Source organism: Phyllostomus discolor, chromosome 6, assembly GCF_004126475.2.
Source record: "Phyllostomus discolor isolate MPI-MPIP mPhyDis1 chromosome 6, mPhyDis1.pri.v3, whole genome shotgun sequence".
Classification (NCBI taxonomy): Eukaryota; Metazoa; Chordata; class Mammalia; order Chiroptera; family Phyllostomidae; genus Phyllostomus; species Phyllostomus discolor.
In genome coordinates this window covers 81,037,869-81,054,929 of record NC_040908.2, presented here as the reverse complement: position 1 = coordinate 81,054,929, position 17,061 = coordinate 81,037,869, and the positions used below count along the sequence as shown (strand labels likewise).

Below are 17,061 nucleotides of genomic sequence, written 5' to 3'. Positions count from 1 at the left end.
TTTTTACCTTGGCTAATGTAACTATGATGTGCCTTGGTGTGTTCCTTCTTGGGTCCAACTTCTTTGGGACTCTCTGACCTTCCTGGACATACATTTCCTTTGCCAGAATGGGGAAGTTATCCTTTATTATTTGTTCAAATAAGTTTTCCACTTGTTGCTCCTCCTCTTCTCCTTCTGGTATCCCTATAATTCAGATGTTGGAATGTTTAAAGATGTCCTGGAGGTTCCTAAGCTTCTCCTCACTTTCTTGAATTATTTCTCCATTCTTTTCTGTTTGGTTGTTTCTCTTTCTGATCCACTCCATTGACATGAGTCCCAGTTTCCTTCCCATCACTATTGGTTCCCTATACATTTTCCTTCATTTCTCTTATTGTAGCCTGCATTTGTTCATCTAATTTGCAACCAAATTCAACCAATTCTGTGAGCATCCTGATCACCAGTTTTGAACTGTGCATCTGATAGGTTGGCTATCTCTTGGTCACTTGAAAGTATGGGTTCTGGGGCATCAATTTGTTCTTATGTTTGAGCCACCTCTTTTTTTGGTCTGGTCATGCCTGTTACAGTAAGGGGTGGAGCCTTAGGTGTTCACCAGGGCAGAGGACCCCAGTCGCTGGGTTGTGATGTTGTATGTGGGGGCAGGGTTGAGAGGGAATAATGGCGCTTGCTCCATTCTCTGTGGGACCTCAGTCCCTTCTGCCACTTCCCCTGAACAAACTGGGCCCCTCTAGTGCCAATTCCCGTGTGGGTGGGCTTGTGCACGCTGTGGGACCCTCCAAGGACCTCCCCTGTGAGGCTGGGTGTCTCTCCGTGCGCAACTCCCACAGGTGTCCTCATTCAGTGTCCCAAGGCTCTATTTCCCAGTGCTGGGATCCTGGGTTGCGCCCAGTGCCTTGCTTTACAATTGTAGCCTCACTGGGTCTGCCAGCTGCCACCCCTCGGCCGGGGTCTGCCAGCTGCCGTTTGCACACTCAGGATCCACCTGCTGCGGTCATGCACGCCCCAGATGCCTTACGAGCCCTGTCCCAACTCTCTCTGCTTTCCGCGCAGTGATCCGAGCCTGGCTGCCCGATTCTACCCCTCCTACCGGTCTGGATGAACGGGTGTATTTCAACTTCTTGGTTGTCTGACTTCCATTCAGATCAATTTTCTGTCAGTTCTGGATGTTATTCTATTTCTAAATTGCTGTTGTCTCTATCTTAGTTGTGTGTGGAGGCACGGTGTGTCCACCTATGCCTCCATCTTGGCCAGAAGTCCCCTTAACAGGTTTTTATTGAACAAATACCTTGCAGCAGGTATGGCAGAAGTCATCAGTGATTAATGCAATGCAAAGAGCACCAGCGGGGGAGTCCAGGGCCCCAGGCTGCCGAGTCATACCATTGTAGGCAGCCCCCTCCCTCTCTGGTTGAACCTGTTTCTCCATTTGTGAGAGTGGGACTAAAGGACCTCAAACACCCCCAACTAGCTCTAACATTTTCCAGTCTCAGAGCTTTTGCATTTGTAGTTTCCTGTGCCTAGAAATCTCTTCTCTCAGCTATTTGCATAGCTTACTCCCTTACCTCCTTCTCCATTTTGCCAAAATGTCAAATTATCACATTCTTGTTAAGACTTTCCCTGACTAACCTATTTTAACACCCACCCCCACCTTCCCTGCTTTTACATCCCTCCATAACACTAACCACTATTTTACATATCAGTTTATTATCAATTTCCCCCACTAGATGTTAAGCTTCACAAAAGCAGAGCTTTGTTTTGTCCACTGTTCAGTGGTGTGCCCGGACAAAGTGAGCACTCACACATCTATGCGGGAATGAAATGCCAGCTCCAATCTCCAAAGAACAATGGTAACATTTAAGAAAAACTTCTTCAGGAAGTTGAATTCTACTAGCATATCAAACAAAGACAGGGAATATTGAGGCCAGTGCTATTTAAAAGCCATCATTTTAATAAGAACTTCACCTGTGCAGGACTCCCTCCCCTCAGAAGACTCCTTTCATTTTGAAAGTCAGTATTTTTTAATTCCCCCAAATCAATACCTAAACTCCAGCTGTAGCTGTCTTCCTCCTTCCTCCAACCTCAGAGTTCCAACTCTAGAGGACACAGCATTGTGTGGACAGAGGGTAAAGACATGTTGAAAAAAAGTGGTAGTGACATTCCTTATGATCTGCTTCTGGGTCTCTTCCCAAGCTAATTTACAACCTCCACAATAAGGTCAAATAACCCAACAGGCCTGCACTTACATCAGAATCTGTTTAAAGGGTGTGCCGACATCTCTGATTCAGAGTAGGTGCCCTCCCCACATGAGCAAGGCCTGGTGGGGAGGACACTCGCCTTCTTGCACAGTAACAAATAACCCCATGGTCTGAGTAGTGCAGGAGGTTGGCCAGGAAACCGTCCACTGCTACCGCTGTGGGGCCATGCTTGTCGCATAGTCCTCGGTCCTCATGTCATTGAGCCCTAGCTCCTCATTTTGTTCAAATGTGCGCTCATAATATTCCACCTTCATCTCAGGATCATCTTCAGGTGCATATACATTCTGTAAGGCCAAGGAGAGAAGATCAGTGCCTGTGCCACCATCCTACTATCTCCCCTCCTCCAGGCAACTTCCAATTCCCACTTTCTCAAGAACTCAGTCAGATTTTTACTCTAAGCACGGCCAATTCCCTTTGACTAGGCTCAACTAGCGGGAAGCACACAGAGCTCACATGAGTCAGAAGTTGAACCAACCAACCCCAAGCAGAATTAGGAACTGGTCCGCCTAAACTTTCTATCTGCACCTTCTTATAAAGAGTACAGCAATAGTCTCAGTCATGGACAGACCTTAGAACAGTTTTGTCTGACCCCAAATAATTGCTCAATAAATGTTAACATTATTATTAATCACCAGAATATCTCCCCAGTTAGCTTAAAGTCTTTCAGTTTTCCTATCTTAGACTTTGGACAAGGCATCATTTCTCCTCACTTCGCAATCAGATTTGCAGAATAAAAACTCCACTGCCGAACTTATAGCTGGGGACAAGAGCTACGCTATAGGAAGAAGGAGCCTAGGAGAATCCTTTCTCCCTCTTGATACACACTTACAATCCCTCCCATCTTCGCTCCCTTCTCCCTTATGTTCTACTTCTGCTAAGAAGTTCTTTATTAAAGAGCAATTCATTTGAAACCAAGTCTCTGTTTCTAAAGAAATGGTACACATTGAAGAAAAGTGAGAAAACATATTTCCATGAAACAATCAGGGAAGGTCCACTGTACCTGCAAGTAGCTGTTTCCTGCTGGATCATTCATAATAAAGTGGGCCTTCATTTTACCCTCAATGATCTGAAGGAGAATACAGTATGTAAATTTTACATAGTGGGAAGACGCTATGTCTGCCAGACGAGAAATCAAGCCAACTTACATTGCAGTATGCCCAAATTTCACGAATTGGTGAGAAGAATCTAAAATAAGAACTCTTTGAATTTAAGAAACAATTTTACATCTCCAATTTCACCTCCCACTCTAAACAGGCAAACAACTGCCCCTCCTCTATCCCAGAAGGCGACTGAAGGATTCTGTGACGTGACCACAACATCCTATGGATCAGGGTCACTGGCCCAAGTTGAGAGCAGAAGGAAAGGAATCAAGACAGAAGAGTAAATGAATGTACCCTATTGGACATACACATACGCACGCCCCAGTCCTCTTCCCACACTCAGCTCTTAGGACACTGTCAGGTAAGCCTTCATCCTCAGACCAGGAAATGGAGCACCACGGATGGGAACCTGATCAGCCTAAGAAGACCTAACAACTCTTGCACTGGGGCCACCTCAACAAAATGGCCAAGCTAAGTCTCCATGCAATGAGCCCAATGCCAGCAAGACTCACCCCCCACTCAGGTTTTTTAGCTGTCTACTTTTAAATAGATGATCAATGATTATCAGAAATCTGAGCAAAGCCCCTAACACAGAAATACAGAAAATCACATGGGCAAAAAAAAAAGAACAACTTAGAGGGAATGGAAAAAATGCAAGGAAAATAAAGTGCCAAAAAAACAAAACATTAATATTCTCAAGAAGAAATACGTCTTTATAACAGATATATAACAAAAGGATGCTATTTTTACAGAAAGGCAGAGGGAGAGTATTCAAAGACCAAAAAAACAAAAACAAAAAAAAACAACAAAAAAAAAACTCTTGGAAAATAAAAGTATGTTAGTGGAAATGAAAACTTTAATTGAGAGAGAGGATCAGGACTTCTGGCAAGATGGAGGAATAGGTGGACGCACCGTACCTCCTCACACAACCAAGAATAGAACAACAATAATTTACAGACATAATATCACTCAGAACTGTCAGAGGATTTATCTGAATGGAAGTCAGATAGCCAAGAAGTTGAAGTAGACCCGTACATCCAGACTGGTAGGGGACGACGAGCCGGGCAGGCGCGGGGCTGGTGCAGGTTGTCGGTGTGCGGAGGTCAGGGAAAATTTGGCACAAAATCGGCGCGACAGCCATCTGGGGCGCAAGAACACAGCGGTGATCCCTGAGTACGCAAGCTGTGGCTGGGGGACCCAGTGAGGCAGCAATTGTGGACCAGGGCAGAGCTCGCAGCCCAGGATCCCAAAGAAGTGTCTGAGCCCAGGAGAACAGAACTACCGCCATTGTTCCCTCCCGTCCCCGCCCCCACATATAACGTCACAATCTAGCGACTGGGGTGCCCAGCCCCGGTGAACACCTAAGGCTCCGCCCTCCACCGTAACAAGAGCGACCAGATGGGGGGTGGGGGAGGGACGAGAGACAGGGAAAGACATAAGACATGTTTCCAGAAGAACAGATCAGTCCCCCAGGACTCATCCTTTTGAGCGACCAAGAAATAGCCAATCTATCAGATGTACAGTTCAAAACACTGGTGATCAGAAAGCTCATGGAATTGGTTGACTTTGGGTGCAATTTAGATGAAAGGATGCAGGTTACCATAAAAAGAGATGCAGGAAGATATGCGGAGGAGAGCCAATAGTGAAAGGAAGGAATCTGAGTCTCAAAACAATACAGTGGACAAGAAGGAAGACAGAATCAACCAAGCAGGAAAGCATGATGAAATAAGAATTCAAAAAATCGAGGAAAAGCTTAAGAGCATCCAGGACACCTTTAAACGTTCCAACATCCGAATTATAGGGGTACCAGAAGGGGAGGAGCAACAAGTGGAAAAGTTATTTGAACAAATAATAAAGGAGAACTTCTCCATTCTGGCAAAGGGAACAGTCTTCCAAGAAATCCAAGAAGCTCAGAGAGCCCCAAAGAAGTTGGACCCAAGAAGAAACACACCAAGGCACATCGTAATTACATTAGCCAAGGTAAAAACAAAGGAGAGAATCCTAGAAGCAGCAAGAGATAAGGGGACAGTCACCTACAAAGGAGTTCCCATCAGACTGTCAGCTGACTTCTCAAAAGAGACCTTAGAGGCAAGAAGGGGCTGGAAAGAAATATTCCAAGTCATGAAAGGCAAGGACCTACATCCCAGATTGCTCTATCCAGCAAAGCTCTCATTTACAATGGAAGGGAAGATAAAGTGCTTTTCAGATAAGGTCAAATTAAAGGAGTTCATCATCACCAAGCCCTTATTTTATGAAATGCTAAAGGGACTTATCTAAGAAAAGAAGATAAAGAAAAGACATGTATAGTAAAAGGACAGCAAACTCACAATTATTAACAACTACACCTAAAGCAAAACCAAAAGAAACTAAGTAAACAACTAGAACAGGAACAGAACCACAGAAATGGAGGGCACATGGAGGGCTAGCAGCAAGGGGGTGGGAGGAGGAGAGAGGGGGAAAAGGTATAGAGAATAAGTAGCATAGAATGTAGGTTGAAAATAGATAGGGGGAGGGCAAGAATAGTACGGGAAATGTAGAAGCTAAAGAACTCACAAGTATGACACATGGACATGAACTAAAGGGGGGGAACGTGGGTGCCAGAGGGGGGTACAGAGTGGAGGGGAGAGAAGGGGGGAAATGGGACAACTGTAAGAGCATAATCAATAAAATATATTAAAAAAAAAAGAAAGAAAACTTTAATTGAAGGGTTGGAAAATAAACCTGAGGTAATCTCCTGAAGTAGAGCAAACACAAAGAAACTAAACCAGACAAATAATAAGTAAATTACAGAAGACCAGAAAGTTGGTCTAATATTCCAAAACCCAGGGTTTTCAGAGTGAACAGAAAGGAAGCAATTCCCAATAGAGTAATTTTAAAAAGCTTCCTGTAACTGAGCCACATGAGTTCCCAGATTCAAAAGACCCACAAAGTACCTAGCACAGTTGCTGAAAACTGACCCCACACCAAAAGTACATCCCAAAATTTCACATCATAGTGGACAAAGTATCACAAGAATAGGTCACATACATCAAAATGCCTTAATACTCTGTGATAGTCAAACTGGAACATGGAAGACATTAGTGCAATGTCTCTGAAGTTCCGATGAAAAATTATTTTCATCCTAGAATTCTATTTTCAGCCATTAATCAATCTCTTATGAGGGTAGAATAAAGAAAATTCCAGACATATAAGGCCCCAGAAACCTTACTTCCCATGCTACTTGACTCAGGAAGCTACTGGAGATGCTCCAATAATATAAAGGAAGAAACAGAGAAGGAAGGTGACATGGGATATAGGAAACCAGGAGAATCCCAACATGACAGTTCAATGTTTAAAAGGAATAAGAAAGGCCATGTAGCTCTTGTTCACTGGAGCCCCAGGACCACCCAAGCACTGACCAGCCAGAGTCCTCTTACCTGGTCCACCCTCTGGCTAAACTCCTGCAGTTTGTTCATCTGGCCAGGATTGGAACTGTCACCCAGTGTGAAAGGGTTCTTGGTCACCTGGAACAAATATCATCCAAACTGCTAGTATGTTGGCTCTATGTTTGATAGGTTTGACCATAAACCTGGCGGGAATGGAAGTTAAGCCAACTTCTGGCTAAACTTTTGCAGTTTGTCCAGTCAGGGAAGCCTGATCTTCATTTATCCCATACCACCTTTCTGACCTAGGTAGCCACTGCTAAGGGCATATGGATTAATCTGCCAAGGCAACTGGCAATATGAAACAAACTATAAAAATGCTCTTATAAGCACTAGTCCTAATTTGGAGAAGAAATGTGGAACACAATTTACAAAAACGTAATGCCTAATGATTGAGAATTAAGTGAAATGATTCATCAGGAGAATAAATGTATAGGCTAAGTCAACACACATAAATGTATGCTGGGAGTTTTAAGCATTGAAATAATCCTCCTCCCTCATTTTATAGTGAGAATGAAAACCACACAATATTTCTACATTGTGTCAAGAGTTAAGGCCTGGGAATTTCTACTCAGAATTTCCCATAAACTTATCTTCACAATCCAAAATAATATTTAAGTCTCTTAAATCAGTTTTAAGGCAAAGAAACCCCACTAACAGCCCCCAAAATTAGGGTGAGACCTGCTCACCCCTTCCCCATATAACCACACTGCTGAAGCAGCCATGCACTACGCTCACCAGCTCCCGGACGTCTTTCAGCAGCCCTTCCAGTGTGGTGAACTTGCCTCCAAGAACAGCCATTCCCAGTTCAAATTCCAGTTCTGGGATTTCCACACTACACGTCTCAGACTGTGAGATGAAAGATCAACTTAAACTTTAAATCAGGAGCCACTAGAGAAAGCTAACCAGAGTCCTCCGGCCAAATTAATATTACCAGTGTCAGTTTGGGGGCAAAGTCAACTACCCCAGTTTTCTAACTTGCTAGTTAAAGCTATACTCACTCCTATCCATACGAACCACAGGAATGGAACCAAGCTAATAAAGAGACCCTGAGTCATGGCTCCAAGCTGTCAGGTAGCCTAACACCAGAGGCCAAAGTCAAGAGCCCTTACAGACACTGCAGGTAAAAAGCTGCGAAGTCATCAGAAAGAGCTTATGGGTTGCCTTCTGAATCTGTACTTCCTGCCACGGATGACCTCTGCTCAAGAGGCCCCAAACCCACAGGAGTAAGGAAGTACTGCACAGTCCCAGGACATAATTTAAAAACATAATTTCCCCTACAGACAGGTCACGTTCCCAAGAAAGCTGTTACCTTGAGCAGGTCTCTGGTCATATCTGAGGGGTCTGTGATATGAAGACTGATCCTGGTGCCCAAGGGTTCTACTGCCCCTCCAGACTTCACCTGCGCAAACAATAGTCATCAGGAGTAGGAGAGACAACCCAAATCCTCACCTGGTGCCCAGGAGACCTCAGAGGGTAGGCCTGGACCTCTCTTCAGGCCCACTAATGACTACCATCCACTGAGTCTTCTAAATCAATAGTAGCAGCAGTCACCCAAATCAAAAACACTTGAGAGCTGGCCGGCAGCAAAGTGCCCAGCACCAGTCACCTGCCCAAACTTACCCCAAGTTACCAAGAAACTCTGAATTTACCTTTTAAAAAATGATTATTGGGACTGACAGGTATTTTCAACTGCATCCAACATATGGATCCCCTTTATAATATTCTGGTTTAAGAATTTAACAGTTTATGCTTGAATACACTCAGGGAAAGGGAATTTACAACCCTCCAAGGCGGCCCACTTTATTTTGAGAGACCTAAAAATATTACTGAGTCAAAATCTGCCTCCCACACTTCGATCCCTTTAAGGGATGAGTCAAAAGTGGGTGTCCCTATTCCTTAAAACCAAACTTTAGTATGTGTTAAATAAGTTAGGACATCTAACTTTTCTTCTCTAAGCCAATTTCCTGTTCCTTCAATGGCTCCTTACCTACACTACACCTAATAGAAAGACCCAACCCCCACGTTGCCCCCTCATCCCAAAGCAGATTTAGGGAGGATGAGAGGCACAGAGGATACCCTCAAGCTAGTCTTCCCAAATGAAGGAGCCCACTCACCTCATTGGTCCGATGGCCACAGTACTCGCAGTTGGTAGCCATGATGATAACCTCCTTAAAGTGGGGGATTTCTGGAAGATGAAGTTAAGGAAATCTGCTTCCATGAAGCAGGACCACCCTCTGGGGAAGAACAAATCCAAAACCCAAATACATTGCTAGTCCCAGGACTGCGGGAAATAAGTCACAAGTCACCTAACTTAATCCTCCAGAAGAGGGCAAGGTCGCAACCCATGGTGATCTCTGTTCATAAGTGTTGGCAGACATGGCCCAGTCTAAACATAGGAGCCTAGAGACTACAGCCTAATTCTCCCTGTAAACCCAAAGCCAAGGTACAGTCTCATGAAAGGCTTATCACTCAGAAAACCTATGTTTTCCATGAAAGGAGTAACGCTCTCCAGCCCGAAGATAATCTTCACACCTGAGTCAGATGAGGAGCAACCCAACTGCCTGACAAAAGATACGAACTAGTTTCATGTTGGTCTGAGCTGGAGCATTGCATTCTGGGCAGTTTGTGTTGAACTGCAGCACCTGGAACATAACATGGGGATGAGGGAGTGAGCCCTCCCAGGCAGGTGAGCCCTGCCAGGCCAAAGACATTCAGTTGGTATGCTGGTGGTCGCCTGTGTTGGTGGAGTGGAAGAGAGCCACTGAACAGCATCAGTCTCAGCCCACAACTCTACTCCTTCCTCCACAGTAGCCAACGTGACTCACTTCATTTCTGAGATCTTCCTCTTCTGGCTTCTCTTCTGGTGCCTCTGCCTAAAATAGGAGATGCAAATCACATTTTGGCACATATATCTCAGCCTCTCAACACCCTGCCCTGGAGTGACGGAAAATGTTGTGACTTCTTGTTGTCAGCTGCCACCTCATGAGTTTAACAGAGAAGCCAGAAAGCCCCAATCAAGGGAAGAACAGAACCTAAGATAATACCACAGCCAATGCCATCCTTTATTGTAAAGTTTATCCTAAATCCTTGACATGAGCTGGATGAGAAACACAACATGCTGATATACTGTACCCAATGCAGCAGTGGCAAAATAAGTTTTCCCTCGCTCTTCTTCTGGCTTCTTCAGTCCACCCACCTGGAGCCCTAGCATCTCTTCCTGCTGTGGAGTCCGGTTATAATGTGTGATCACCAGGGCATCATCTTTCTGCGGAGCGTATGGGTTTTCCACAAAGCTGTTCCCTGAGGGATCATCAATGATCTAACAGATAGATGAAGAGTAATCACAAGTCATGTATAGTCCTCCACCTACCATCAGACCACTCAGGCACCACAGTGGAAAAATCCTCATCTTAATGGTTTCTCCTCCCCTAAATCTAGGGCACCCAGACTCCCTCAATACTCACCAGAGTGAAAGGAGAGGCCACATGCTTTAGCTCTTTCAGTTTGACAATGAACTCATCAATTCTTTCAGCTATGGCTTCTTCGTTTGTCTGACATAAACAGAGAGTAAAAGCATCAGCCCTTGATGCCTCCACTCCCTGTCAGGCCCAAGTCACTTCTATCAGGAAGTCATCACCATGGCATGAGTGGGAAAAGAGAGACTCAGACTTCACAATAAAATGTAGCATATAGTTTGAAGTTTACGGGTGGTGCCAGGTAAGCCTCATTTTCTCACTCATTCATCCTTTTAGCCCAGGCACTCATGCCAGGTTAAATATCAGTGTCCCCTCATGGGGCTCCCCAGCCAGTTAGGAAGACGATGACTAAATATGCAATTACATTATTTCTGTCTTAAGTAAAATATAGGGTCTGGCACAAATAACGCCCCTTTTTAATAACAAAATCATAAGCATGTAATTCTCTAACATAACAATATCACCCTTCAGCACACAATGACATTTTAGATGAAATGTTCAAATTGCTGTCCATCTCATACAAGACATTCAGGCACCCTACCAACCACACAAGCAAGCCTTACTTCTGCCGGGCCCTGTAGATACTGGAACACTCAGAAAGCACAGATAAACCCAAGGGGATTAAGAAAGGCTCTTCAGAGGTAATGTTACATTGCATGTCGGAGATGAGGCCTAATAATACATTGGTGAAAGAGAACTAGAAAGAACATAGGCTGTTCCATGTGCAACATCCTGGAAGTTATAGTATCACCATATGCTCCCCCTAAAAGTCCTCCAACATTTAGTCAGAGACAGTTTTACATGGAAAGCTGAAGGCTCTACTCAGACGCACGTAAGTAATTATTCCTTGAGGGGCTGCAATCAGAATACCCCAGCTTACCCTTCTTGTGGGCTGATCCTGCTCCAAGCCAGAGACAGCACGGCTGATCAATCCCTCAACAGTGGTCAGAACTGGTGAATAAAAACAAAAGACAGGTAAATCTAGGCCCTGCCATCAGGTAGGTGCCTGTAGGACCCTGGGCAATTCACTTCAACTACCACTAACTATTTTGTCATGTATAGTGTGTTCCCATGTAAAATGCATACCCGCGTTTTTGGTCCAAACTTTCAGGAAAAAAATCTTGTGTTTTAATTTTTTAATTCAACTTCTTTATTTATATTTAGAAACAAAATCAATTGTTGTATTCCAGGGTACTATCTTGCACATGGATATCATTATTGCTTTCTAGGGTTAACTTTTAACACCTAAATATAAATAAAAGAACTTAACACATTTATATAGATGTAGAATTAGTACTATCCATATACAATGCATATCCTTATTTTCTCTCAAAATTGTGGACACAAAAGGTGCACGTTTACACAGCAGAATACAGTATTTGGGCCTTGCATTCATCTGTAAAATGAGGCTGGGCACAAGGTTCCATTCAGCTCTAATAACAGTGATGATAAAACTCTTAGAATAAGCACATCAGTCTTACTATCACTATCCACTCTCCCAAGCTGTTTTATCTAAGTTTTCTGCTTTTGCTAAAACAATGAAGATCACAGTGATTACACAGTCAAACCCATACACAGGCACTAGACCCGGCCCCAGGGATTTTACAAGAAAGTGAGTACGATTCCAGCTAGGCATAAACAGCCCAAATACCCTGATCTTAAACTTACCTCCCTTCTGGCTGAAGGCAGGAATTTCAAAATCTAACTCTGGGATCCTTGTGGTAGCAGAGTCAGTCTTTACCACTTCTCTGTTCATGTCCTAGGCAGAAAGAAAAACTTGCAGTCCAGAGAGGTCAGCAGTACAGCTTCTCCTCAGGAAATACCAGACTGCCCCCTCCATCAGACCCCAGCCCAGCTTTTTCTTCCTCTCTTCTCTTAGGGGCCCAGGCTACCCCTGCGGAACAGTGCATGTGATGTGAGCCAAGCTGCCCAAGAGTACTGGTAAGAGTACTCTTCCCAGCAGCTACAACTCATTTGATATACTCTCACAGAATTTAAATAGCACTTCCACAAGTCTCACCTGATCAGTTGACAGCACCAAAACCATTTTATAAAGGAAAAAAATAAGGCCTGAACATTTAGCGTTATTTATCCCAAGTCCAACCACCTGAACCAGAGCTCTGGCTCCAACCCCCCAAGCCTTCTCTAGGACAGTAAGGTACCTGCTCTGGGCTCCTCTCACCTCCGGGGCCCTGACAGTCAAAGTGTAGCGTACTCCCTGGTCCTGGATCCTGCCTGCCGACTGGATCTCCGTGTTGTTCCAGCCACAGTGCTCGCAGGAAAAGGAGCTGACGATTATTTCTCTGAAGAAGGGAATCTTGGTGAGCAGGAGGCGAGTCGTGCCCTGGGGAAGCAGAAAGCTAAGTAAAGAACCAATGAAACCCCAGTTCTCCGTCTAAGGACCCCCCAGGGGTGCCTCAACTCCGGGTCCCCAACCAGGCCCACTAAGGGAGATCGCCGACCGCCACTCCCCGCCTCTTCATCCCAAGCCTATCCCACCGCGCGGCCGCGTCCCCGTCTCACATTGCGGTAACAGTTCATGCACAGCGACTCAATCTCGGTGGGCTGCTGCTCCTCGTCCTCGGCGCTGATAGGCCGAAACAGGCGTCCCGGGACCGGAGCCCGGGCCGAGGTGGGCGAGGGGCTGACAGCAACCCCTGGGGGCCCCGGCTCCACAGCCCCACTGGCCGACATCGCCACCACGCGCAGTTTAACCCACAAGTTCCGGCTTCCTCCCCTCTCGTGGCCACACCCCTTCCTCTAGCACTTCCGCCTGCTGCCACCGGCTCCGCCCCCGCTCTTTCTTAAAGAGGTCGGAGACTTTGGGCCCTTAACAGAGCAGTTTCAAGTGATCCAAACTTCCACAGCTGGATTCGCTTTGCCTGCACCTCAATTCAGGCGTCACTCCCCACAGGACGTCTTCCCAGACCCAAGGCAGTGCTTTGCTCTTTCGCAGTATCTCCATTGCACATTACAAGACCCTTGACTTCAAGAGGCCAGGTTTGCCCATCAGCATCCCAGGGGAGGTGCGCTCTCACCTGGGCTTCCTTTGTTCCACTTTTTGGACCAGACTGCTTCAATTCTAGTCTCTCAGTCCCTCAATCATGTTCTCCCTTTCTGTTTTTCCCACTTCCTATTTCTGTCCTCATAAACACCTGCCCAAATTCCATCCTCAAGTACACAACCCTCAGTTTTACTCCCACCCCTTCATCCCCACCACCTCTAACCCCAGCTGACCCACATCTCTCAGTTTCCTAACAATAAAAACACCTTTTTGCGGGGGGGGGGGGGGGGTGTGCTGTTTTCCTTTCCAGCACTTCCTCTCCCTGGGTACTTCTCTCCCAGTTCTGTTGCTAAATCTAGGGTGTCAGGGTAGATATTCAGCCTGAGGGTACGATAAAGCCAGATTCATATGGGTTCTGTGTCATGAGGGAGTGTGGAGGTGCTGAGAACCCTGTGCAGGGTGGGCTGAGCTGGGAGGAAAGGGTACTGGACAAGACATTAGAAGAGTGATGGAGCCCTGGCTGGCATAGCTCAGTGGATTGAGCACGGGCTGGGAACCAAAGTGTCCCAGGTTTGATTGCCAGCCAGGGTACATTCCTGGGTTGGAGGCCATAACCCCCAGCAGCCGCACATTGATGTTTCTCTCTCTCTCTCTCTCTATCTCCCTCCCTTCCCTCTCTGAAAATAAATAAATAAAAATCTTTAAAATAAAAAAAGGATATAAATATAATGCCTCCCAAAAGGCCTAGAGGGGTCATTATGTCTTAAAAAAAAAAAAAAGAAGAGTGATGGAAAAGATGTGCTTACCCTTCCCACTTTCTCACTCCCAATTTCAGAGTTCCCAGATGATCCATAAGGAGCTTCATTGCCCCTAAGTGAATCTGTATGTGGGGACCGGGGAGTTTAAGAGTTTGGAGGTACTAAAAAGATGGTCAGTGTCATAAAAGGCACCATTCAAAGTCTGGAACAACAAGAGCAAAAGGGAGAGGCCACCTTGGGAGCCAGCACTTCATGCATACCATCCAGTGGTGAGCAGGCATTACAGTGAGGGATTGGGATGTCTGATGGTCATGATTTGGGGACAGTGGTGAGGGCACTGCTTTCAGACATGGTTCAAATGAGTGTCACACCAGGCAAATAAGCTTCCATTATAAGCATCTATTTCATTGACTTCAGTCTGAGAGTCAAGAGGGCGGGGCCAGAGATCTGCTCCCTCCCATTAAAACTTCCACCATTTGTACCCTTCAGCTTCAGGCCAGCAGGATTATACATACACATAATCACATGTTCTCCTTATCACATTTTTTCCTTTCTCCCTCCTCTTCCCCCAATAGAAGCTGTCACAGCCACCCTGGGGAGAAAAGAGCAGCTTTCTGTGGACCCCCTATAGTAATGGCCACCAGGGGGCCAGATGTGATCACAGTCAAGCCCTGGCATGAAGAGGCACAGGCTTCTAGCTTCATGAAAACATGCTTGCACATAATTACCCACTCATGGTGTGCCTTTCTCCCTTCCCAATCCTGCCTTCAAGGAATGGAGTAATTCATGAGGATTTCCAAATGAGCACGGGAAGCCGGCTTGCAAATCCTGGTGAGTGTAATGCACCCAGATTGGGGAGTCCCAGGAGGCTGGATACTTGGGGACAACAGCCTCTTCAGTGGCCTCACCTACTCTGTCCAGGGCCCTCCATCCTCTGCCCAATAGGCCACTAGCAAGAACAGAACCATGCTTGGGGCTCAGGTCCTGGGCTCTCCAAATAAGGAGCTGGGAAGTGGGCCTGGGCATATAGACCTTCATGGTTCCCCTAGATGGCCAAGATCATGGTCACGAAGGCTGTAGTTTATGTCTTCCCAAAGGTCATCGAGACGGGCCTGCAGCTTGCTCCAGGCCTTGCTGCTGTCAACTTCGAGGAACTCTGGGGCAAAGGCACTGTGACCAGGTGGGGGTGGCGCCAACTGCTGCTGGACCTCCTCAGTCTCCTGGTCAATCGCGCGGGTGAAGGCCACAATTTGCTGGAAAGTGTTGTGGCGGAAAGCCTGGAGTTGCTGGCGCACCTCCTGGGACAGCACCTGGGCGTCCAGGTTGGTCCTTTCCTCTGCGCTGCCCACGTTGGCACGGGCAAAGGTGCTGAGCTCTTCGCGCAGATGGTCCAAGTTATGTTGAATGCGCGCATGCAGGGCCTTGGCCTTGAGCGTGAGCTTTCGAGAAAGCACGTGCATGCAGCGTCTGAGGCGCGCAGGGCTGGCAGGGGCGTGCGGCACCATGCTGTGGTGCAGCTCTTGCACGTGGTGCTGGATGCCAGTCACCAGGCGCTCGGCATACGGGTGGAACAATGCTTTGGTGCGACCAGTGTGGTGCACCACACGATTCTGCAGTTCCCGAAGCAGGCCCTGCACCTCTTCCACACCCCCCTGCAGCTGGGCCTTGGTATCCTCTCCAACCATGTGCAACTGCTTCTGCAGCTCCTGTACCCGCAGGGCCACCTGCTCCATTAGGTCTGTGGTGTAGGGCTTCAGCTTCTGCCGCAGAACCTCCAAGTTCCAACCCACTCGCTGGTGCACATCAGCCATGTAGGGCTCCAGGCGCGCTCTCACCTTATCCAGCTCCTCCTGCAGCTGCTGCCGCATTCCCTCTGGATTGGATGGAACCCTGGGAGGCTCCCTCCCCTGCACAATCAGAGGACCTAGCTTTTCCAGGAACTTGTCCATATTGTTGAGGTCTTGCTCAAGACTGTCTTTCAGGCTTCTGAGAAAGAGGTCAGAAATACAGGCCGTCAGACTACTAGCCCCCATCATCTGCTTTGCCCCCAAAGACATCACTCACTGATTATCTGGGGAAACCAAGGATGTAGGGAGGTGATCCCAGAGGGGCTCTAGTCCTAGCCTCAGCCCAACTGCATGTCCTCACACAGTAAGGAAAACATGGCACATGCAAGTCCAGACCAACACAGTCCAAGGAAGGACATATGCACCGGGACTGTCCTACAATATTTTTACTCTAGAGGACAGGGTGGGGGATCCCCAGTACTGCTCCCAGATCCCACGCCTTAGGGCGAACAGCTGAAGCAAGGTCAAAGTAGGTTGTGGGGATACTGCCGGCAGAGGGCGCAGCATGGCGCAGGAAGGCCTGGAAAGCGGCAGAAACAGCACAGATTGGTTCCTGTACCCTGGTGCAGACCGTGGGGAGTGAGGAGTCAGAGGCAGCGCAACACTCCATGGCGTGCATGCCTCCTCTCTTCGCCCACACCCCTCGCCCTGGCCACTTACGCGTGCTCCCGTGCCAGCTTCTGCTGCTGGGCCTGCTCCACCCTGCCTTTGTCCCCACTGCTCTGGCTGTAGGCATCCCAGAAGCCTTTCCGTGCCTGGGAGGACGAGAGCGCTGTGGAAAGGAACGGGGTGATTAGGATCTGGGGTCCCCCCTCAGGGTAGACCGTCCCCTCACTCCAGCTTCTACCCTCACCTCCACATTGAAGTCAGGGTTGGAGACCCACCTGAGAGGAGCACCAGAGCCCGCGTCAGAACCGCAGCCATGCCTGCTATCACCTACTCTGAGAAAGAAGGGGAATGGAGGCTTGGGTCAGATGAAGAAGCCAAGAAGGGTCTTGACCCAGGGGACCCTGCTCCAGGGACAACCTACTCAAAATCTGTGAACACTTCCTTGGGGTGTAGGGAGCACAGCATTGTTGGGGCTCAAGAGGACTGACCTGGGTGAGTGTGGCTGTGAAGAAAAGGGCATCTTTGCGCGGGGGGGGGGGGGGGCGGGGGGGCAGTGTGCGGGTGGCACGGGCTCCTTCTTCACCTCAGTCACA

The 17,061-nt window shown here is 47.3% G+C and overlaps 2 protein-coding genes across 2 annotated transcripts; both read right to left on the bottom strand.

Annotated features, from left to right (window-relative positions):
- Positions 1-1,909: 1,909 nt before the first annotated feature.
- Positions 1,910-13,026, bottom strand: ZPR1 (ZPR1 zinc finger). The gene is made up of 14 exons (XM_028517223.2): positions 12,774-13,026; positions 12,433-12,594; positions 11,919-12,009; positions 11,131-11,201; positions 10,239-10,325; positions 9,971-10,093; positions 9,600-9,647; positions 9,350-9,416; positions 8,889-8,959; positions 8,084-8,173; positions 7,510-7,620; positions 6,766-6,852; positions 3,250-3,315; positions 1,910-2,533 (listed from the first exon to the last, which is right to left on the bottom strand). The coding sequence occupies exons 1-14, from the start codon at positions 12,942-12,944 to the stop codon at positions 2,399-2,401; spliced, it is 1,380 nt and encodes a 459-aa protein (XP_028373024.1). The 5' UTR covers positions 12,945-13,026; the 3' UTR covers positions 1,910-2,398.
- A 1,438-nt stretch (positions 13,027-14,464) lies between these two features.
- Positions 14,465-16,725, bottom strand: APOA5 (apolipoprotein A5; the record flags this gene model as incomplete). The annotated part of the gene is made up of 2 exons (XM_028517763.2): positions 14,465-15,998; positions 16,520-16,725. Coding segments are annotated over 2 exons (1,158 nt in total), but the record flags the coding sequence as incomplete, so codon positions are not given.
- Positions 16,726-17,061: the final 336 nt, after the last annotated feature.